Source organism: Gracilinanus agilis, chromosome 1, assembly GCF_016433145.1.
Source record: "Gracilinanus agilis isolate LMUSP501 chromosome 1, AgileGrace, whole genome shotgun sequence".
In the NCBI taxonomy this organism is placed as follows: Eukaryota; Metazoa; Chordata; class Mammalia; order Didelphimorphia; family Didelphidae; genus Gracilinanus; species Gracilinanus agilis.
In genome coordinates, this window is record NC_058130.1 from 351,544,992 (window position 1) to 351,570,561 (window position 25,570).

Genomic DNA, 25,570 nt, shown 5'->3' on the forward strand with positions numbered 1-25,570 from the left:
AATTACTCTTCAAGGACAGTGAATATTTGTCTTTGAATTCTTTAGTATCCTGCTTACACCTCCAGGATGCATAACTTACTAGTGCTCAACCAACCTTGTTGATTGATTTTATGAAGAACTTGAGTCCTGAATAGAATATGGAATGATTTAGTAGAAAGGAGGGATTATTTAATTTTAGAGGGGCAATTATGGCAAATGTGATGGCTCATAGGCTAGACAGGGGTGTCATATGTGGAGGAGGTGAATCTGATCCAGGGTGTTTTAGGAGAAAAAGCAACTTAAATTAGGGGAGGCCTTGTATATATACTCCCTATGAAGCACAGCTCAGGACAGAGTAGTTTGATAATGAAAAGAAAAATTCTCATTTTTTTTGGTTTGGCCAGCACTGAATAAAGTTAAGAACAGAAGCAAATGGTCTTATATTCATTATTCCATAACACAGTTTTAAATTCCATAACATGCAGTATTCAAAACCAGAGATTTGATGAAAGATTCAGGATTATACAATTAATTAAAATCAGTATTACAGAATTAGTTTGTAGGTTTTTAAATGTTGAGAGGGAGCATAAAGAAGAGAAGGCAAATGTTAGGGGAATCATATGGGTCTATAAAGGGTACATGAACAAATGTGACCTTTGGGAGATTGCTTTTATTTAACAAAAGACAACGAAAGTTTGCCCTTAGATGAAAACTTCCAGTTACTTAGCTTATAAGTCTGTTTGATAAAGGGATCAGTACTTTGATGCTACAATATAAATCAGAACTGTCAAAAATGTATAGACTCACAATACTCGTGAGTGTGCCCCAATCAAATTAAAATGTAACTGAACTATATAAACAAAAATACCATAGAACATAGTGTTAATATGGGGTCTTAAGTCAAGAAATAGCTGACAGAGAACCTCTATTTCCATTTGATTTTGGCCCCACTTCTCTAAATGACTAAGATGCCAGTGTGCTCAAGGCAAGAGCCCTAGAGCTGATATCAGAAGACTGGGATTTTAGTCTTAGATTGGTGATTTGCTACTTGTACGATAGTAGGAAGATCATTTTACCTCACCAGGTCTTTGTTTCCTCATCTTTTAAAAGGAGGTTTTATTAGATGATCAATCTCTGAATCTAATGACACTGAGGATCTGGGGCTGGTGGTTTTATCACCGAGGTCCCAAAGTTCCACATAAGAAGTTAAAAGTTTCTATTTTAAGACTGTTATAAGCTTCCCAATGTACATTTCTTGCTCTCAAAAATTGATAACTTATTTGATTTCATTAGTAAGTCAGCAGTGCCATCTCCTCATTTGATGCATGAGGAAACTGATGCTTTCCTGCCAAGGTTGACAATAAACAATATGATGGAGAGAAAGGAACACTAAGCTGAAAGTTAAGAAACCTGAGTCCTAGTCATGGGTCTGATGTACCACATGTGTCAAGGAATGGGGTCAGTCCTACATCTACTCCCTAGACCACTGATCCTGCTTTAGCCCATAACCATCATCCAGGTAGGCAACCCTTGTGGAGATCAGGAACTATAGCCACCAAAGACTCAGAAAAGAAAGTTTTCCCCACCAAAGGCCTTATTTCCTTCTCCAGCAAGATTAGAGTAGGGCTGTACTAGATCCATATTTCCTAAACTTTATTTCATAGAAACTGGTGTTCCATGCAAAGCAAATATGGATTCCATGAAAAAATTCTAATGGAATAAGTGTTTTTTCTTTTAAAAGATTAAATATGAAATATATCTAAAATTGCTTGCTATAGATGATGGGAAGAAGGGATGAAAAAGTCTTCTATTTCATTCCAAACTTTCCCTAAACTCTATTTCTTCTAGAGAATGTTCCATAAGTCTAGCCCCCTCAACCATCAGCATTTATGGATTCATCAATAAATTTCAAGCTCAAAAGTACTTTGTAGCCAAACTGGTCTGGGAAACTCTGGGCTAGATAAACCAACACTCATCATTTGTTATTTAAAATGGAAGGTTTTCTAGGTGTTGAAAAGAAAAAAACAATCAGAATTTAATATGTTGACAAACCATTAAGTGAAGCAAGAGCAGAGCCATTCTCTGATGAAGAAGTGTTCCAACTGCTACTTTAGCTTAGAGGAGTATTCTCTCCTCTTTCCCCAGCCAAACCATACACATTTACTTTATGATGCTTTCCCACCTCCAAATCTTTGTTCATACTATTTCTAATGCCTTGAATTCCCTTCTTCCCTCTTACCTGTTGATTTTCTCTGTATCTCTTAACATCCATATACAAGTGCACCCTCCCAAGGAGCCAATGGCATTTTCCACCTCAGACCTCACCAGAAACTTTGTTTTCCTCTCTCTTATGCACTCATCATATATTATTTTGTATTATATTTATTTGTGTTATATTCTCTTATCCCTTATCTGCAAATTCCATGAGAATGGGGAAAGCACAGTGATATGAATATAGTAGATAACTGATACATATTTTTTGCAATAAATTAAATACCCAGTTTTTAAAAATAGGTAATTTCAATAAATCAAAGTCCTTACCATCCTTCATCATCTTCTGCTTCAGTTTCAGAAGTTTCATTTTCAGGAGTTTCTGCGATGGCCTGAGTGAGTTTAGATTTAAACTGGTTCAACAACGCTAGTGTCTGAAATAACAATAAATTTTTGTTAATTTTCTGACAATGATATGTGCAATTTTTTAAAGGTTTACTAGTATTTGAGAACATCATCAGATACAAAAGAATTAAAATCCTTATGGTGACGTTCTGCATACAATTCTACTTGGCACATAGTACTTAAATGGTTTTTTTCATGAATTCATTCATTCATTCACATAAAAATGCCTTGATGTTGAGAACTAGAAAGAAGTTATGAAATGTACTATGAAGATCTTGTCTACATGAATTTTTTTTTGATATGCATCAAGATTTCTCAGATCAGGCTGATGGCACTGCTCTTTCTCCTCTCTGCCTAATGTTTTGAGGTAGAAGAAGAGAGACAATTTCCCATTTTTTAAGCTTTAACACATAATATTTACTTTACATGAATGAAAATTTATTTTTTTTGCATTTCTCATATTAATATTAACTAACTTATTGACATTTGACACTTTCAATACCCATGTCAACTGTTCATATTTTTTTATATATAGCTTTATCAAGAGAGAGGTCTACCACATATACAGACAACTCTCAGTTATTTACACTTACAGTGTTTAGTCATACATTCATTAAAATAATGAAGACAACATTTCACTTGATTATGGGAAACATTTAGAAATGGAGACATAATCAAACAGTTAGCTATTGATCTCCTTTGCTTTTGGCCTCAGTCTCAGACCAGAGCTCTAGGACCTGGCTGTGGAGTGAGGAAATCACACCACTTAGATCAAAGAAGAAATCTGTATGGTAACTATGCTCACTATATTATCTTTTACATTTACTGGCTTTTTTTAAACAAGAAGATTTTATTTCCTTGTATTGCTCTCATAACATCTCTGAAAAGCAAGTCAGGGTAGTAATTATTATCAGCTTATTTTACTGGTGAAAATTAGGTATAGACACTAAGTGAGCTAACTACCTGTGGTAGCAGAACAAGTCATTGTTAATGCTGGAATTAAGACTTAAGTTTTCTGATTGACAGTCCAGTGTTTCATATTGCCAGAAACATGAAATGAAAATATAGTATCCCACATCTGCAAGCTTTTAAGTTAATGAAATTTCTAAAATAGAATAATGAATCTGATTCTCCAACTCATAGGCTTGCATAAACCTGGAACGGGCTTTAGTTTATGGAGGAGGAGATGGGGCAGAAAGAATTCTAACTGTACCAGAAGTGATGCAACAGTTTTCATGCCCACGTGGCTCCCACAGCATCTGGGGTACAGAAGAGGTTGTGACTGGTCAAAGTGATTTAATAGCAGGCTTTAATTTCCTGCTAGTTGTAATGTATGTATGACTTAAAACTTGACATTTCTCTACTTCATTAAGCATAAAATTCAATTTTTAATTTGTTCCAATGACCATAAAGGTGGCTGAAGCAGATACTGTGGAGCACTTGGAGCTCTATAGGACATAAAAAATCTCAAGGTCATCCATTGCATCCCAGGTTATCACCAGCTGTCCTGATTTTTATCTTGTTATTGGACGTGGATGACTCTGGAAAAGAGTGAAGCTAATGATTCTGTTTAACTCTGTCTCACTTAAATCAAATTCATGTGCTAATCAAGACATTGCCCCAGGATGTTACCGGTCCTTTTCAAAACAATGGATGAACATAATACTCTAAAAATCAGATCCCTGTCCACTAACTTATGAGTGGATATAATACAGGAGTTGAATAATATTGATCTTGACATTCTTGCTATAAATGAAATCAGAAGATGTTGTAGCTAAATAGAAGGATGTCTCACAGCCTATTCATTACATAAGTAAAGCAGGAATTGGCAGAGGGTGTTTTGTTGTATGCACAGAGAATACAAGAAACACTATTTCATGGGACTCCTGGTTGTTATATATAATAGTAACAATTATAAGTATTTGCCAAAAGACCATCATAAAAATAACTGCATCTTCTGACCCAACAATGATTGCTAAGAATGAAGTGGTAGAGAACTTCCACATAAAACTTGATAAGACCTTCAAGATCAAATCATTGTACAATATTATACCTGGCAATTTCAAAGTAGAGGTGAAAAAAGGTGATGATATGGAGAACTTTATGTGAAAATATAACTCAGGAGAAAGGAATGAAAAAATGCTTGTAGGTTATACAGAAGCCTGGTGCTTTTATATAGGGAATATTTTCTTCAAAATAATAATTGGTAGGAATATAAAAACACCACAAAGAATAAAAATGATGACAATTTAATAGACAGGAAAATGTTTGTTATCAGTGCAGAAGTTATTTCTGAGACAAATGTCTGTGTATAGTCAGACCATAGATCCATCACAGCTAAGACCAGAATTTGTAACAGAGGAGAATAATATGAAAAATGCAGATTAAACAACTAAAATTATTTTGTACTAACATATTTGAAATTTTTTTAAAAATGAGAAAGGGACAAGAGAACTGATATGGTCACTGAGTATAACTATTTCATCAAAATATTAACAATTGTAAAAGTACTGTCTCATCAAGGAGATCAAAAGAACCCAGAAAACATGGTAACAGATATAAATAACTTACTTGTCAGAAGAAGAAAAATGATTGCTAAAGGCAATACTGAGTTAAGACTATAAAGTCATTTATGAGGTCTTCTAAGTAAGAATGATAGATAATTATGAGCAATGATTTAAGAAACGCTTGCCAAGATATCCAATCAAGCAAAGTCATTCCAAGGTCACTCAAGGATGACATGAAAAAAAGACTACAAACAGAAAGAAAATAGAAAAGTTTTGCAAAAACACTTCAGTAAACTCTTCTCATTGTGGAATCTTAAGTCCCTAAAATCACCTTCTATGTCATGCTATTTAAGATGTAGAAATGGCACTAAAGAGAACAAAGATAGACCAGATTGGATAAAGTATAAAAAAGAGATTCATACAGAGTAATATAATTAGGAAGGCATTGAGCAATCTACATACAAGATATTTGAAGGAGGAAAGGTTCAAAAGGCACAGAAAAAATTTCAGACATTATTTCCCAAAAAAGTTGATTAAAAGAACATCATTAACTGATGACCTATATATGCTCTTTCTCATATCTATACAAAATCATTAGGAGAGTCAGAATCATAAATACATGAGTTGAAGGCATTTTTTGCGAGGATATTTGTAGGAAATAAGAAAGATTTTGCAAATAATATTAAAAAATGGACCACATCTTTACCAGTTAACTGAAAGATGTAGATAATATAAAATCTTATATTTATTACTTGTTGATTATGAAAAAAATTGACTCAGTAGAACAAAATCCTGATTTAGATTCATTTACTTTAATAAATAATTTTAACTTAATTTTTTAAGACCCTTACCTTCTGTCTTAGAATCAATACTGTGTATTGGTTCCAAGGCAGAAGAGTGGTAAGGGATAGGCAATGGGGGTTAAGTGACTTGCCTAGAGTCACACAGCAGGGAAGTGTCTGAGGTAAGATTTGAACCTAGGACCTCCTGTCTCTAGGCCTGGCTCTCAATCCATTGAGCTATCCAGTTGCCCCTTAACATATTTTTTTTTCAATTAAATGTAGAAGCAATTTTTGAAAATTGTTATTTGGCATTTTGTAATTTACATTCTCTCTGTCTCTTAGGCAATAAATAGTCTGACAGGTTATACCAGCGCTGTCGTTCCACAATAGGTTCATTTACAACAAAATATCTCTCATCTATACACACTGAGATCATTCAGGGTTTCTTAAAATCTTTAATAGAACATTTAATGAGTCTCATAACACGAGTGCTTCTGGAGAACTAAAGATGAGTTTCACACAAAGAGCAATGGAAAGGCTCATCGTGAGTGAGAACAGGCTAAAACATAACCAAAGAGGAATTCCAAAGAATAGTAGAAAAGGATGTCAAATGAGGATTGCCTGACAGAAAGTGATGGCTTGAGCATGTGAAAAGTATGAAGATGAAAAGTGTATAGCTAGTGTCTTTCACTGGAACTCTTGTGATGTAGAGAGAAGCGAAGAAGGCCTCCAGCATATTGAGTGAATTTCCTGTGGCATAATTTTGGAAAAACATGGATAAGGGTCACACAGGATAAATAGGCATAGATGGGTTGTCATCTAAAGAGAACCCATGAACTGATGACATTATAGATTCATTTGAGTGTTTGCTAGCATTTCTTAAAGATATGAATGAATGGATTGGTTGCTTTCTTGAAGCAGCAATGATTGGGTACAGAAGAGGCTGTGTATGAAGTCTTAGAGAGGAGGGATGGGTCTATATACAGAATGGTTTTTTAAAATTGCAAACATGCTGAGTTCTTGTTAGAATCCTAAAATTTAGGAGATGTGGATAATGTATAGTTGGAAAATCTTGAACACCTAATGACTGCATTGCCCAGAATTCCTTTCTGTATTACCTATAATGCTTTTCCTTTTGTTTACATTTGCATGGTCACATTTGTATAAGTTCTGAGGTTCTGCCACTTTCTTTCTCTTTTGTTCCTGAGAGCAGGTTGGTTAGTAACCTTTTAGTTAGTCTTTTTGGTTAGTTTATTATTAATTAAAATTCATAAAAATATAATATTTAGTTCTTGGATATTAATTTTAAAATCCACAGAGGTAGAGGGTAAGAAAGCACTAAGATTATATTAAACACGTCACAAATAATTCCTATTCTGTGCCATTGAGAATTTCTTTTTATAATGAATTCCTTATTGATATGGGTGCTATGGTAAGGCAACAGTATAAAAGATATAATGAGGCTGATTTTCACATGGGGCTTCAGTTTAAAATCACTATGCAAATTTGTCATTTTGCCACTTATCACAAAGCAGGTATATGTGAGGAGCAGCACAATTTGATGGAAAGAGAATTAGATTCAGTCATAGAACCTGGGTTTACGCAACTCTGCTCCTAGCTGACTATGTAATCTTCAACAAGTCACTGAATCGCCCAGGCCCATGTTTTCTCATCTGTAAAATGAGGAGGTTGGACCAAATGATCTTCAAGACTTAATCTTAAAATTTAGTCCCTTCTAGTTCCAGATCCTAAGATCCACTGCTAAAAATAGTGATGGAAGCTGCATATATCTTTTGCAAGGTTTAATGTTCACACTTGAAATGACAGAGAATTGCTGGATATTATGGATTTGGAGGGCTGGAGATTTACATTTTAGATGACATAATGCACATGAACATAGGAGATTCTACTGTATGTACTATATTAATGTTCTTCATCAATTTCAGCCTATTTTTAAAATCTATAAAAATAAAAGCATGAGGAAAAAAGCTAATGTTCTCTTTCTCCATTTTTTGACAGCCTGAAATGGGAGAAAGAGAACTCAACTTGGAGTCAGGCAGCCTGTGTTAAAATTTAAGTTCTCATTTAATACCTATGTGACCTTGAGTGAGTACTGGACTTCTCAGAGCCTTTAAGTTTCTCATGTCAAAAATGAGGATATTAGAATGCATTGCTGTTCCATCTTCCCCGCGCCGCCCTCCTCTCCCCCCAGTGTTTGGAGCATATCAAGGGCTTAATTCATTGATTTCAAAAGTCTTCCCTACTTTGAGTTTGTGGTATAATCAAATTTGTTCTTTATCAAGATGGGTGAATAAACAGTGTCAGAGAAGATAAGGTTAAAACAAAAGTCAACATTTAGGTTGATCTGGGAAACACTTTCTTTTATTAAAAAATAAAACTATAAACAATTATGACATCACCATAACTTTCCAGAAATATCTCATATCAACCAATCACATGACAGACATTTATTAAGTGCCCACATGTGTAACCACTATTCTAGAAAATATGGACTGAAAGATAGAAATGAAATAGTCTTTGTCCTTAAGCAGCTTATATTTCATTGAGGTAGTCAATATGTACATATAAAAGAAATACAAAGGAATTTTCAGTGCCTCTATGAGCAGTTCTCTAAGATTATAGGTAAAAGACATTCTGATATCTGCATTCTTGGATTGAGTTTCCACATAGGGACTTTTTTAAATTGATAAAATCCTAGATTTAGATCAAATCGCCTCATTACACTTAGTTTATACTTTTGCCAAATTGGACTAAAGAAGAACCCACTTTTTGAACTCTCATTATTTAAAAAAAGCAACAGGTTTCTTATTGTTATACAGTCTCTTATAAATGAGGATCCATTCATAAACAAAATGAGATCTGCATTTTCTAATGGAGTATCTAATAGATTTTCACACGGTTTCTCTGCCATTGATACTACTGATTTGCAATTATGAAGTGGTTCTCTGGTGAAAGGTGAATCTTGAAGCAGTGTAGCCGGGTTGAGTGTTATGCGGTGCTTTAACTTGATGTTTTCATTGCCTAGTAAAGTTATTTCATATCTCGTAAGCCTTTGGTCTGAGAATGCCTATGTTCTATGTCTTAATAGTAAAGCTTCAACCTTATGAGGGCACATAATCATTAGTGGGCATCCTAACACTAATTCTGTAGCTTTTGTTACTAGCAGAGCTGTAGTAGCTACTCCCCTGAGACATAGTGGTACTCCAGCAGCTACTGGGTCTAATTGAACTGAGTAATATGCAATTGGACTCTGTACTGGCCCTAAAGCTAGTGTTAATATGCAAGAACCTATTCCTTTTTTTTCATGCACATGCAGAGTGAACAGTTTCTTATAATCAGGGATGCCAAAAGCTGGAGCTGACTAAATTGCTTGTTTCAACTTAGTAAATGCTCCTAGGTATTCTGCATTTAATTTCTGTGGTTCCGTAACTATATCTTTCATCAGTGCTATAAGAGGTTTGGTGATATCCCTATAACAAGGAATCCACTGCCTGCAAAAACTAGTAGTTCCCAAAATCACTCTTAATTATTTTTTCATTGTTGGGGCACTGAATTTTTGGATGTCTTCAATATGTTTTGGAGAAATGAAACATGTATCTTCTCCTAAAACAAATCCTAGATACTCCACTTTTGGGAGGCACCACTGAACTTTTGAATTTGAAATTTTTTGTCCTCTATTATATTATTCTAATAGAAGATGTTTACTGTGTTCTTGGCATGTGTCAGCATTTGGCAATGCCAAGAGTAAATCATCTACAAAATGTAACAGACTTAAATTCAATATTTGCTAAATCTTGAGTTAAAATTTGGGAAAACAAGGTTGGGGTTGCTATATAACCTTGAGGCAACTGGCACCACGTATGATACCCTTTCCAGATAAATGCAAATATTTCTTGGGAATCTTCATGGATGGATATTGAAAAAAAAGGCAGAACAGAGATCTACTACTGTGAAGTATTTAGCATTGCTAGGAATAGATGAAATAATAGTTGATGGACTGGGGACTACAGGATGTCTTTTGATTATATGGTTATTAATAGTTCTCAAATCTTGAACAAATCTATATACCAGTTTTCCATTTTCATCTAATTTCAGTTTCTTAATAGGAAAAATAGGTGTACTGTATTCTGATTTGCAGGGGATTATTATCTTCTGTTTGATTAAAGAATTTATCAGTGGGTTAATTCCTTTAATGGCTTCTTTTGATAATGGATATTGCAAAATAGAGGGAAGTGGTCCACCTCTTCTCTTAATCTGTACTGAAACAGCTGATTTTAGTAGGCCTACATTGGTGGAAGATGTAGCCCAGAGAGCTTTGGGTATGTCTGTTGGTATTGTAAAAATTTGAGTTTTATCAATTTTTTGATTATCTAAAAAGAGCACTGGGTACAAATTCAAAGATACTTCTAGTAATTCTAATGTAATATCACCATCTTGGATAATACTACCAAGGCTCTTAATTTGCACAACAAATCTCTCCCTCCTAGATTCATAGGGAGTTAGGCATTAATAGGAATAAATGCTCCACGAATAAAGGTCCTACAGTTACCATTCGTGGTGAAAGCTTTTGAACTTCTAAAAGAGTTCCTGAAACTCTGCCAACATTAATTGAGCCAATGGAATTACAATTTGAATCAAATGTACTCATTAAAACAGATCTTGATGCCCCAATATCTAACAGACAATCATATAATGTATTTCCTACTTTGAGAGTTACATGTGGTTCAGTGCTATCTGGGGGAGTATGAACTTGTATTAGTGTTGATATTACATCTGTATCTGGAAATTCAAATGTTTCAATATTTGATTCTATAGTCCTTTCTCCCCTGTTCAACCTTCATAACAGACTGTGTGCACCTTTCTGAGATCCTCTCTTTGAGGAGTATTTACATTTGGTTTTGGTTATTGGGTAGACATGTCCCACTTCTGATATATTGTAACAATTCATTTTATTCATTTTGGTTATTGTGTCTATCATTGTTTCTATCATAGTTTCCATAACTGCTATTCCTAAAATTGCCTTTGTTGTTGTTATTATTATTATAATTAAAATTGTTGTTGTGCCTAACATTGTTCTTAAAATTTCCACCATTAATCCTAAAATTTCTAAATACTTGGTTCGACCACCTACAATTGATCATTAGATGTTCCCTTTTCCCACACAAATAACATGGTGGTCCTTGGTTTCTGTATTCTCTTTGATTTCTATATTCCTGGACTGATGCCAACCCCAAACTGATCTCCCCTTTTTCAAATTTATTTTTTCCTTTTAATTCTTTTATCTACTTTGTTAGTGCCTCAACTAATTCATTATCATCATTGTCATCTTTCTTTTCATTATGCCCATTATAAACATACATAACTACTCTCTGCAATTCATCTAAGTCCAAATTCATCCAATTAGGACAATTTGTTTTAAAATAATTCTTCACTACATGGCAACAGCTCTTAACAAATTGTCGTCTCAGGTGTCTGATGTCTCTTTCTCTTGTTATGTTTAAATCAATATATCTTTCTCCTAATTCTATTAGTCTGCCCATAAATTTTGATGGATTCTCTCCTATTTCCTGCTTTACTTTTTAAAATTTGTTCCATGTTCCTGGTCTGAGCACCTTCTCATTGCTGTAATAACTGCCTCTCTACCTTTGCATTATTTTTTGTAGTCATGAGAATAGTTCAAGTTCTAATGAGGGTCAGTCTGAGGCCAGTAAACAGTTCCCCAAGCTTTGTTCGTAATACTAATGACTTTCTCTTTTCCTCTCTTCATTAATAGTTAATCTAATAAGTAATTAAAATTAATTTTTTATTTGCATCAAACTGTTTACAGATGGCTTCTTTTTTTAAAAATTACTGCTATTGGATCCTCCTCAAAGGAAGGAATGCCTTGCTTAATCCCTCCATATCTTGTGGCGTAAATAATCGGTGGTACCTAACAGTTATTAATTCATTTTCTGGGTTAAAAATTGACACTTCTTGTAGAGGGAAAAAGCTATTGTCATTCTTTTTCTGTGTTTTCGGTTTAGTTATTTTGATGGAATCAGTAGTAGCAGTGTTAGTGGCAGGTTTGACAAATTTGGTTATAATATCATTTTGCTTAGAGATGGTTTCAGTTAATCGGGTAATAAAGTCTTCGAGATATATCTAGCTTTGGTTCTGTTATTCTTAAGGTGGTGTCTTTTCTAATTTGACCAACTATTATGTATAGTTGATACCCCTGAAGCAATCCAGTTAATATAAAAAAACCAAAGAATGGTAGTAGTCTTAGTATGTCTAGAATTGAGTTGTAATATCTCATGTAGAATGGGAACTTTTGGAAGTATATAGGAAACTCTTCCTACACCAGCTGCACCATGGTTATCCCTGTTACTTATTAGAATCAGAAGTTGTTATAGGTTATTCAAAATCCTTGTGACTTACTAAGCTGTTATAGCTAATAAATATCTATATCCAAGCTGTTATGAGGTAAATATTATTGGTAGAGGTTGATAAAAGCTGTAGATATCAGTTTGGTACACCAGCAACTCTTATTTATTATAGAGGAGATGTAGGGATAGGAAATAGGAGGTAAGAAATATGATAGCATATCTCTTAATTCTTATAGTATGTCTAAAATCTTAATCCTATACTAAAATCTCTAAATATCTCGTATCTAAGAATCTTCTTGCCTGACAAAGCAGATCTAAATTTATCTACTCTGTCTAAATATTATTAGATTTCACTATCTATCTTAACTGTCTAATTGATGAACATTTATCAGTAACAAACTCTTTATATTAATTCTTCTATAACAGTCAGTTGAAACTGCCTGTCACACACAGACACAAACAGTTCTACAGCTGCTCTCAAAGTGTTGTGGAGAAAAAGTCTTAGATTTAGACCTTTCTCCCTCAAAGGCCTGAGAAGGAGAAAAAACCCTCAGCAATAGACTTCTTCTCAATCTGTATCTAAATCCCAAACTCTCAAAAGTAACTGTCAGATCTTCTTGACTGAGTGAACAATATAGCAGCCCCCCAAAACTCCTGCTCCCTGAAAAGCCAAAGAAAATGTAGTACGGCTTCTTAACTGCCCTCTGTCCTTATCAGAACTGTTCTTAAAAAGACAGAATGAGATTATAAACAAACACTTCTGCTCTTAAAGAGACAGAATAAAATTAAAGAAAACTCTTTATAATACTCATATAGCTTAAAAGCCTTATCTGCATGGAGCATGGAGAAAGCCATGGAGGCCCTCTTTTTGTAGATGTAAGACTTGAGACCTTTCTAGAAAATAAGATTAAACTTAAACCTTTCTCCTTAAATTGAAAGGGGCCTGGCAGTCTGCCCTAAAAGCAAAGTGGGTTTGGGGCTGGTATGTGCTCAGAGAGATGGGGCTGTAATGAATGAAAAACATCCCTCTGGCATTTACGGCCTCCTGAGTTCAAGACTTGTCTCCTTCTGGCTGCTTTACAAAGGTAATAGAGGACAACGGGCTTTAGAAAAGCAAACAGAATTAGAACAGGACATATCTGAGACTGGACTGGAGAAGATCTGCATGGAGGCAATCTCTACTTGGCATCCATAGAGGAATGAATTGCTCCATCTCTTGGCTTCCCTGAAAGGAATGAATAATGAACCACTCACAGAGTTGTTCCCCAGCACAAGATCCATCAGGCTGTTAGAAACTACTCCAAAGATGTGTGCCTTAGAAGACCACACTCACTGTGCCAACAAGATCTTCTCTGTTATAAGGGTGATTTCTTAGCAAAATGCAGTGGTAGAGTGACTATGGTGCTTCTACATTAAATGATTTAATGGATTTTATGCTCATTCTAATAGACAACCCTTTAGGGTAGCATAAGATTTTATATATGGTGTCTAATGGATCTTCCTAACAACTCTGTGAGGCAGGGAGTATAAATACTGTTTGTTCTAGTTTACAGAGGAGGAAATTGATACTTGGGTGACTTATCCAAAATCAAAGGGAACCAGTGAAATAGTTGGGATTTGAAGTCATGTATCCTGATCTCAAGCCCCATTCTGTCTCCACTAGATTCTTATTTGATGTTCAGTACTTCATTTCCACAAACTGCATAGAGTACGTTAATTTTCTATAATTACAATTTTCTCTATTTGACTTTTGTTGAAAGTTCTCCTATTATCAATTTTATAAGCTAAGCAATGAAGTTAAACTTTTCCCAACAGTAATTAGATGTCACTTATTACGTAGTTCTTGATTAGACTAATTTACTAAAATAGATAAGGGTGAGACTGATTAAATTGACTTTCATTTTATCTCTTTTATTTATGTGACTAAAAAGGCATAGTTCCTTAACTGGAATAGCTTGAGAAGAGAGAGCAGGATGTACACAGCCACCACCTAGAATAAACAGTTTTGAGGGCTGCTGAGTATTTCAGTTAAAGGCAATAACTTAATGTGATGCATAACAGGAGAGGGTTACTCTATTAAGTCTTAAATGTCTCATTGAATATAATGTCCTGCTAGCTGAGGAGCTCATGGATAGGTTTCCTGTCTTTCTTCATTAAAAAAAAAATTGTATCCGATATTCCTAAGCTTCACCAAATGTGACCTGCAATGAAAAGCATTTCATATGGATACTACCAAACCAGTTTGTGACCCCAAATCTTGTTTAATTCATAATCCTAAAGAGATATTCACTGGAGGCATATGGCTCTACAAACAAGCTCGCATGTGAAGAGCAGGGTTTTACATAGAACCTTTACTAATTATTCTAACTATCCCTGCCTACTGCTATTAGACAGAGGTGATTCAAAAGGATGTGACAATTTGTGGTTTTGCAAACTGTCAAACTATAAGGCAAAGCTGACATAAGTAACACATATATACATGTATAAGTATAGATAGTCATACATATCAAGGAAATTAAGGAGAGAAAGAAAGGCTAACAGTGGAATTTCCAAATCAAAAGTTATGGACATCTTACTAACTTTTAAAGCACAATTCTAAATATTTTTGTAGAATGGTTGGACAATTCATACCTTCATCAACAGTACATTAGTGAGACAACTTTCCTATAGTCAAACATTTACTATTTCTATCTTTTGCATTTTTTAATTTCTGGGTATCAGGTGAGACTAGAACTGTTTGAATTTCTACTATCGTTATTCATGATTTGAAACAATTTTAAATATGGTGGTAAATGGTTGGTGATTATTTTTGCTAAATGTTCACATACTTTGTCAACTCATCTTACAGAGAAGGTTTCTTGGTCATATATTTACCTTGGATATCAAACTTTATCAGAAAAATAGTTTCCTTTATTATCCTAAATGATTTTGTTTGTGAAATAGCTTTTCAATTTTATATAACTAACATCATAGCTTTTATTTCTGTGTTTGATATAAATTCATCTCGGTCATGTAATAATTAGAGCCAGCTGATCAATGTTATGATAGAAGGGAGATAGAGAGTCTATGAGGTGAGAATCTCTTCTAGCTCTCCTGCTGAATATACACTGGGAGACTTCAAGGGGATATCAACCCAAAACTGGGTGACCTGGATGGCTGTGCTACCCCACAGGATGGAGGCAGCCAGACCGAGCTGTGGTTCCCCTCCCCCTCGTTGTCTTTCAGGCACTCTGGAACACTATCTGACTAATGAATGGCTTTTGTTATTTGCAATTCAGGAGTTAGGGAAAGGGGTGAAGGGCAGAGGGATTTTGGGGTGCCCTTTTCTCTATTTCTATGGGGTTCATCACTTGGGAGGGAACCTTTGGGGTTCCCACTCCCAAGATTCTTCCCCTGCCCCTTCTCCTTCTGTTTCTATTTCTATCCTTTTCTATAATTGCAAGTTAGACCGGAAAGGGTCTCTCAGCAAGGTTGGATAATGGGAGAAGGAGCCTAAGAGACTGCTCCAAAATAGAGTCCAAACACTTATATAACTTGATTTTTGAAGTCTTGATGGGTGAGATGCGAAGGAATGGCTACAATCAGGGAATCGGGGTATCAATGTGCAAAGAAAGATCCTGAGGAAGCCCTCAGGTCTGGTTCCAAGCTGGGATGTCCTCCTTCTCTCTCAGTCCTCCACCAGAAGCCCCTCTCTTCTTCTTCCTCCAGAGAATTTCCCAGAATTCTCTCTGGTCTCTCAATTCTCAGTGACTGTCACCAACTGTCAGGCACTCCTTGTCTGGCTCCTTTTGTCCCATCCCCATTGTACAAATCCCATCCTTACAGTCACAATGGATGATTATTTCAAAAAAAGGTTGTAATCTTTTTGTTGTGATTTTCTTAATATTTTTACATCAATATTCACTAGTGAAACTGGTCTATGGAATTTTTTCTCTGGTTTAGGTATCACACCTGTATTTTTCCAATAAAAATTTTAGTAGAATTTTTTTTCTGTTATTGAGAATAATTAGTGCATTATAGGTACCAAATGGTCTTTAAATGTGTGATATAATTCACTTGTAAATGAATCTGCAACAGAGTTTGGATTTTCCTTTCATAGTCCTTCTATGGATCTTTCTTTCTAGAGAGACAGTACTTTCCAGATACAGAATAAGGAAAGATTTTTTAAATTCAGATTTGTAATTTAATTGGAACAGGGAACTATTCCCTCTATTAACATAGAACCTACTCTGAAACTGTTCCACTGAGGCACTGAGACATTAAGTTAAGACTTGCCCTGGGACATATCACCAGGATGTGTTAGGAAGAATCTAAGTCCAGGTTTTCCTGACTCCAAGTCTGATTCTCTCTACTTTCTATACTATGCCACTTTTCTTTCAAATCAAGATATATTTAACATAAAATCAAGATATAGCCAACCCTTTCAGGCATGTCTCTAGGGAAGCTTTTGAACAGTTACCTGTTCTTCCCGGGATGATCCTTTCTTTGGCTGTTGCTTCTTTAAAACTTCGTATTTTTTCTTTTCTCTTCTATATTCTGCAACAGCACTATCAGAAGCATCATCTTCCTCTGTGGAGTAAATAAATATTTAAAAATATAGTTAAAAATTTCAATTTATTGTATTATTCTAAGATTGCTTATGCTCCTAGAGACACATGGAAAGACATATCAACTGCTGAAAAGGGAAGGAGAACAAGGAAAACAACATACATAATGAGTATTGTAATGTAAATGGGAAGAACAAAACCAAGTAATCAAAACTGAATGTAGTTAAAATAAATAATAATTAAACTTGGCTCCAAAAAAGAAATATGAAAAGATTCCTCTCCCTATTCCTTTAAAGATGAAGGGATTTTGTAGGTATTAGACAGAATATATATATTATCAAACTTTTTCAGTATGTTGATTGGTTTTCTAAGTTGTTTTTCCTCTTTCACTTTTTTTTTTAAACCCTTACCTTCTGTCTTGGAGCCAATACTAAGTATTGGCTTTAAGGCAGAAGAGTGGTAAGGGTAGGCAATGGGGGTCAAGTGACTTGCCCAGAGTCACACAGCTGGGAAGTGTCTGAGGCCAGATTTGAACCTAGGACCTCCCATCTCTAGGCCTGGCTCTCAATCCACTGAGCTACCCAGCTGCCCCCTCCTCTTTCACTTTTTAAAAATCTTTGCTAAGGCATGCCTCCATGGAGAATAAAGGCAAGGAATGCGTGGAGAAATTTAGCTGATACAAAAAATAAAAGATATCAATAAAAATCTATTTTTAAAAAAGGAAAATATATGAAATCTGCAAAATGAACCTAAAAGTCTTACTACTCCAAATTCTTTTCTCAGTGAATACCAACTACCCTTCAAGGTATAACTTATCCTTCAAGGGTGTGGAGGTTTTAAGATTTGCTCCTTCTAAGCCGCCATCTTCCCAGAATTCTCTTAATTCATTTTTAAATAATAGTTTTTGACTATCTGGTGAAAACTGTGGCCCTCTTCTCAGAATAATGTTGGTTTTTTTTTAAAAGTTCATAATTGAAGAAAATGTTAAAATTCAGTTAGAAGTTAGTGAAAATGAAGATGTAATTTTTTCCTCCAAATTCATGGATCCCTAAAATCTAACAACAGATATGGATTCCGAAGTGAAGAACCCCTGCTTAATAAGGCTATTCCTTCTCAATTAAATTCATACCAATGCATCTACTACATGAAAGACAGTGGGAATTTACAATATAGTAGGGGAAAAAAGACATACATAACTAAGAACACTGCAATTTAGAAACCGATTAAGTGCACAAGAGATTGCTTGTACAAAGATCTAGGGACCTACACAAGGGAAAATCTATACCACTGGAATAGGGACTGGGGCTAGACCTGGGATTTCAGTGTTAAAGGAAACTCCTATTGAGAAAACTCCCTCAGCCAATGCAGGCTAGCACCTTTCTGCAATTTATGAATAAAAGGCTAAATCACTGTTGAGATGAAAAGCTTCTGGAATGTAGTATTATCATTATATTTGGCTTAACTAAAACCGAAATCATTGGAGGAAAACTGGGGTTTTGCTCTCTAAAATTGGACCTGGTCCTTTTCCCCTCAGGCACATTGAGCAAGGTGTGTTTTGTGATAAATGCCATGGATCAATAGACTTAGAGCTTAAGGACTAAAGGGTTACATTCATTTCAAAATGGTTTGGCACTTATATAGGAATGGTTATTAAGCTTATTACAGCTCCCTTTAGTTTCAACTACTTGGATATAGTCTGAGGATTTTCTTTTGAGTGGAGTTATTGAAAATTCCGCTTTAATTTGATTCATAAGATTTCTCCAGCTATACTGGATAACAGAGTAGGAGAATTCCGTTTACTTCTAACCAAAGATATATAAATAAAATTAGAGGGGAAAAGCAACAACAATGCCACAGGAGGATGGTGTGTATGCTAGAATATAATAAAAATGTTTTGGGTATGGTCTCACTAATTCATCTTTTGCCATAATATACAATCTTATTAGTGAAACATGTAGCAGTTTGGCTTGTGCTAACTTTATCTTGTGATAGTTTTCTCATAAACAGCCATAAAGTAGAAACACATGTTCCCATGAACAATCATGAAGAGCAACTTGATGCTACTTTATGTGTGCATGCCCACACGCATGATTAAATTGATGCAACTCCAAATAATTAAAATTCCACACAACTACCGGACGTACAGTGACATAGCAGGACAAATATTTGATTGTTTTTTTCACTAGAGTAGAAAGAGAAGAAATATCTTAAAGAAACTGATTTTAACTTGAGCATTAAGGAAGGCAGGAAGGTAAAAGAAAGAGATAAAAAGCGGTTTTCAGAGATTCAGTCCTTCAGTGGTGGTAATATCAATCTATAACATTTTTAGATTTTTTTCTAGATTTCTTTCATTCATGTAAAAACAGCTGCCCTGTCCAAAGAAATATTCAGGACTACTTTACTGTCAACAGGATTCCTTCTCAGCTGTGCCATATTTACTAGTGAATTCAGAACAGTTTTGTAAGATAAAACGACAAGATTTAGTGAACAGCATTCATAGAAATCAGAGGTGAGAAAGAGGCATTAGGTCATTTATTTTTTCCACCTGCAAATACCAATGAAAAGCTGAAAAGCAAAACAAAGTTTTGTATCCAGAATCAAGATCACAGTATTTATTAGCAAAGGAAGACTGACTTGATCCAGAAAATCTTTTTGAGGTCAGAAAATCTGGCTACTAATATGTTTCACAGAGTACAGTGATACATTCATTTACCAAAATGGAAAACATCAGGTAAGAATAGGAGCACAATGAAAATCATGGCAAGGCTGTTCTCCTACCTCACCCAACCTCACATAAGAATGGACATAAATACTGAAGTCAAGGGCCAAATTCAAGCAGTTTTAGACCACTTGCATACTGTATGGCCCTGCTACTTGCATTGGCTATTATTTTTTCTGAGAGTTTTAATCACCAGATTAAAAATGCTCCTCTATACCCCCAAGTTTTTTACTTTAGCCAAAATGAACACGCAAACAGCTTGAGAACAGCTGTGAGGCCTGCTTGCCTTTCATTATGTACATCTGTGATACCAGCATTAAGTCCTGCCTAAGGTTCCATCTGGACTACATAGAAATAGTACAGTTGAAATGCTTTTACATTATATAAACACATAGCAAATGCAATACCCAAATCGAAATGGATGGAAAATCTGGTAGACTGTCCTATTTCACTCCTGGGTATCAAATCAGTAGGTAAGACTATAAGTTCTAATGAAGGTGACTCTAAAACATTTGGGAACTCAATAAAAAAATAATACCCTCTGAAATTAAAAGGGAAAAAAACAATATAAAGTATGAGTAACCTCAGAAGTAATCCATCCAGATAAAGTGTATAAATTAGCTGTTGAGATTAATGTTTTCTCAACCATCCCTTCCCTATTAGACTGTAATTTGATCAAGATAATGTCATAACCTAAAATGAGGATAATAATAGCACTTATCTCAAAAGGCTACTATGAAAAATAAGATAAGTGGTTTGTACACTTAAAAATGCAATATATTGACTTTTATTTAGTATTATTACGAACTTTTTCTGTTGGAGTGCAGATAGAAATTTGGTTCTGGGACAAGTTGTTATCTTGCTGTTATTCTTTTATATTTAATATTGTATAGACTTTTGGTTGGCAGAAAAAATAATTACTTTCTATCATTAAATAAAAGCATTATCATGTACAAAGTTATCTTAAGGCTTGCTGAAAGTATCCTTGATAGAACTAATAGCAGACACATTTCATCTTGTTCCCATATAATTTTTGCCTCTTCTGCTAGATCTATACATTTTTAAAACTTTCCATTCTGTATAACTTGAGAGAAAAATAAGGCAACTTTTATTAAAAAAGTCTACACAGGTCAATGTTATATTCAAGAGATTGTGACAATATATACAAATGATTTTTACCAAATTCCTTTTATGACACAAATATGGTACTGATTCCAAAACCAGGCAGAACAAGAACAGAAAAAGAAAACTACAGACCAAATTCCTTAATGAACATAGATCTTTTTTTTTTAAACCCTTAACTTCTGTGTATTGGCTCCATGGTGGAAGAGTAGTAAGGGTGGGCAATGGGGGTCAAGTGTCTTGCCCAGGGTTACACAGCTGGGAAGTGTCTGAGGCCAGATTTGAACCTAGGACCTCCCGTCTCTAGGCCTGACTCTCAATCCACTGAGCTATCCAGCTGCCCCCATGAACATAGATCTTAACTAAAATGCTAGAAAAAAGACTACAGCAAGTTATCATGAGGATAATCTACTATGACCAGGTGGTATTTCTGCTAGGAATGCAAGGATAATATTAGGAAAACCATCCATATAATTGAACATATCAATAACCAAACCAATAGAAACCACATGATTACCTCAATAGAAGCAGAAAAAGCCTTTGATAAAATACAACACTTATTCCTATTGAAAACACTAGAAACTATAGGAATAGACGGGCCTTTCCTCAAAATAATAAAAAGTATGTATTTTAAACCATTAGCAAACATCATTTGCAATGGGGATGAGTTAGAAGCCTTCCCAATAAGATCAGGAGTGAAGCAAGGATACCCATTATCATCTCTATTATGTAATATTGTACTAGAAATGCTAGCAGTAGCAATTAGAGAAGAAAAAAATTGAGGGGATTAAAGTAGGCAATGAGGAGACTAAACTATCACTCTTTGCAGATGGTCTACTTAAAAGAATCCTAGAGAATCAACTAAAAAGCTAGTGGAAATAATTAACAACTTTAGCAAAGTTGCAGGATACAAAACAAACTCCACATAAATCATCAGCATTTCTATAAATTTCCAATAAAACTCAGCAACAAGAGTTAGAAAGAGGCATTTAAAAACACTCTTAGACTAGATGATATAAAATATTTAGGAAGCTATTTGCCAAGACAAACACAGGAATTATATGAACACAACTACAAAACACTTTTCACACAATTAAAACTAGATCTAAATAATTAGAAAAACATTAATTGCTCATGGGTAGGATGAGCAATAACAATCCTACCCAAATTAATTTACTTATTCAGTGTCATATCTATCAAACTACCAAGAAATTTTTTAAAGAATTAGAAAAAATTATAACAAAGTTCACATGGAAGAACAAAAGATCAAGAATATCAAGGAAACTAATGAAAAAAAAAATGTGAAGGATGGAGGCCTATCAGTACCAGATCTTAAACTGTACTATAAAGCAGTGATCATCAAAACAATATGGTACTGGGGGTTCCGGGTTAAGATGGCGGCAGAGTAAGCAGCAGCTCTTAACCTCTCCTGACTGAAACACACAAAACTCCTCAAGGGGACATAAAAACAAGTCCAGACGAACGGAGGAACCCTGCAACAGGGAACAGCGTGGAAGGTACGTGGAATCGAGGCATTTCCATGCTATAAAGGGGTGAAACAGCTCTCACTAAATCGCGGGCTGAGCAACCACCCCACCCCCACCCCCTCCACACACAACACATATAGCGCCAAAGCCAGCCAAAAAGAAATAGAGCAAGTTTGGGGCACCCATCGAATCATTGGCAGCTCCAGGGCCTGTTCCTGAGAGCAGCAAGATTTAGGACCCCAAAAAGCTAATGAACGCACACAAAATTTGAGCGCGGGAGCAGGACGCCCAGAGCGGACGCAGGGCGCAGAGCGCGGGCTCAGAGCGCAGGCACCGGTGGAGGCGTGGGTGGAGGCAGACACAGCCACGAGCTAAAGCTCTGAAACCCTGAGTGGGGAACCAGTGCAGACAGGCATACGACTGTGGAAGCAGCGCCCTGAGACTTGTAAAGAAACCTCCGGCAGAGGATCAAGCAAGGGGGTCCACCAGGGGGCTTGACCTTGGAAAAAAACAGACAGACCTCAGGAGCCAATAGACTGCGGACAGACCCTGAGCTCAGGGATAAACCTGAGAAGCTGCTGGGCTAACGATGGCTACCCAGTCTCAGGAAGCTCAGAAGAGAAAGATTAACCACAAGAAAAAGAAGTCTTTAACACTCGACAACTTTTACACAGAGAAAATCCAGACAACTGAGCAAACAGAGGAGGAGAACAAACAAGCATCCGGACCCTCCTCAAGTAAGGAGAACTCCTCACAAGCTATGGAAGAGTTCAAAACTGAGATTTTGAGGAAAATGGAAGAGATCTGGCAAGAAAATAACAGTTTAAAAGGTAGAATCTTGCAATTGGAAAGTGAGGCTCAGAAACCAAATGAACTGATCAGCAAATTGAACAACAGAAATGACCAGATTGAAAAGGAATACCAGAAGATTATAGCCAAAAACCAGAAAATTATAGCCTGAAACTGAAAGATTATAGCCGAAAACCAATCCCTAAAGGCTAGAATTGAGCAATTGGAAGTTAATGATCTCTCAAGACAACAAGAACAAATAAAACAAAGTCAAAAGACTGAAAAAATAGAAGGAAACATGAAATATCTCAATGAGAGAGTGACAGACCAAGAAAAACGGTCTAGAAGAGACAATTTGAGAATAATTGGTCTTCCAGAAAAACCAGAAATTAATAGAAACCTGGACTCCATACTAACAGAAATAATCCAGCAAAATTGCCCTGAAGTCCTACAACAAGAGGGCAATATAGACATTGAAAGGATTCATAGAACACCTGCTACATTCGATCCAGAAAAGAAAACACCCAGAAATATAATTGCAAAATTCAAGAGTTTCCAAGCAAAAGAAAGAATCTTACAAGAAGCCAGAAAGAAACAATTCAAATATCAAGGAGCACTAATCAGGATCACACAGGATCTGGCAGCCTCCACGCTAAAAGATCGCAAGGCTTGGAATACGATATTCAGAAAGGCAAGAGAGCTGGGCCTGCAACCACGGATCAACTACCCATCAAAATTGACTATATATTTCTAGGGGAAAATGGGCATTCAACAAAATTGAAGAATTCCAGGTATTTGCACAGAAAAGACCAGGGCTAAATGGAAAGTTTGATATCCAACCACAAAAATCAAGTGAAAAATGAAAAGGTAAATAAGATACAGAGGGGAAAGAAATAAAACTTATAATTTTTAAATTTGCCTTTTTAAGGGCCTCAGTGAGATCTAATTATCTGTATTCCTATGTAGAGAAATGTTATGTATAATTCTCTGTAGTGAACTCTATTCACTACTATAATATTCACTATTATAGTAATCAGAAGAATAATTCACAGGGTGAGGGTGGAACACTAAATAATCTAAGATGGCATGGGGGATGGGAAAGAGGGGGTGAATAGCAGGGGACACCAAGAGAAACTTGAGTGAATAAGAAAATAGGATATTCTATTACACACAAAGAGGGCATGGGAGGGAGAGGGGACAAATACTATTATAAGAAGGAGAGGAAGAGAGCATTAAGAGGTAATAATCAAACCTTACTCTCAGTGTAATCAACCCGGAGAGGGAAGAGTAGCTCTACTATCCATTGGGACATAAAACTCTTATCTAACCCTTATGAGAAAACAGTTAGAAGGGATAAACCAAGGGGAGCAGGGGAGTGGGGAGGACAAAAAAAGGGAGGGGAGAACGGGGAGGGAATTCATAAGGCCTTTAAAAACAAAAAGAGGAGAAAAAATAAGGGAGGGGGTAGAAAGGGAAGTTAATCAAGGGAGGGGATAAGGGATAGCGGCTCAATAGCAAACCACTGGTTTAAAAGGAAAAAAGTATAAGGAAAAAGGGGGTAGGAATGGGGGAGGATTTGAAAATGTCAGCAAATGCACAACTGATGATTATAACTCTGAATGTGAATGGGATGAACTCGCTCATAAAACAGAAGCAAATAGCAGAGTGGATTAGAAACCAAAATCTACAAGAAACACATATGAGGCAGGTAGACATACACAAGTTTAAGGTTCAGGGTTTGAGCAAAATCTTTTGGGCGTCAAATGAGAAAAAGAAGGCAGGAGTGGCTATTATGATTTCTGACAAAGCCAAAGTCAAAATAGATATGATTAAAAAAGACAGGGAAGGTCATTACATCCTGATTAAAGGCAGTATAAACAATGAGGAAATAACACTACTCAATATGTATGCACCAAGTGGCATAGCACTCAAATTCATAAAGGAGAAATTGGCAGAGCTCAAGAAGGAAATAGTAAAACCATACTAGTGGGAGATCTAAATATTCCTCTGTCAGATCTAGATAAATCAAACCAAAAAATAAATAAGAAAGAGGTAAGAGAGGTGAATGAAGTCCTAGAAAAATTAGATTTAATTGATATGTGGAGAAAAATAAATAGGGACAAAAAGGAATACACCTTCTTCTCAGCTGCACATGGCACATTCACAAAGATTGACCATGTTATAGGGCATAGAATCATTGCAAACAAATGCAAAAGAGCATATATAATAAATGTAACCTTCTCAGATCATAATGCAATAAAAATAATAATTAGTAAGGGCACCTGGACAGGAAAATCAAAAACTAATTGGAAATTAAATAATATGATTCTTCAAAACCAATTTGTCAAAGAAGGAATCATAGAAACAATCAACAATTTCATTGAAGAAAATGACAATGATGAGACATCCTACCAAACTCTGTGGGATGCGGCCAAGACAGTACTCAGGGGGAAATTTATATCCTTGAGTGCATATATTAACAAATTAAGGAGGGCAGAGATCAATGAATTGGGCATGCAACTCAAAAAATTAGAAAGCGAGCAAATTAAAAATCCCCAGATGAAAACTAAATTAGAAATACTAAAAACCAAGGGAGAAATTAATAAAATCAAAAGTAAAAGAACTATTGAATTAAT

The 25,570-nt window shown here is 35.5% G+C and overlaps 1 protein-coding gene across 1 annotated transcript in view; it reads right to left on the reverse strand.

The window, feature by feature from the left end:
• Positions 1 to 25,570, reverse strand: part of CWC27 (CWC27 spliceosome associated cyclophilin) — a 348,895-nt gene that overhangs the window by 51,902 nt on the left and 271,423 nt on the right. The window contains exons 12-13 of the mRNA XM_044663601.1: positions 16,730 to 16,839; positions 2,521 to 2,624 (exon numbers count right to left, since the gene is read on the reverse strand). Of these exons, the coding sequence (XP_044519536.1) occupies positions 2,521 to 2,624; positions 16,730 to 16,839 (214 nt within the window). The remainder of the gene's footprint in view (positions 1 to 2,520; positions 2,625 to 16,729; positions 16,840 to 25,570) is intronic.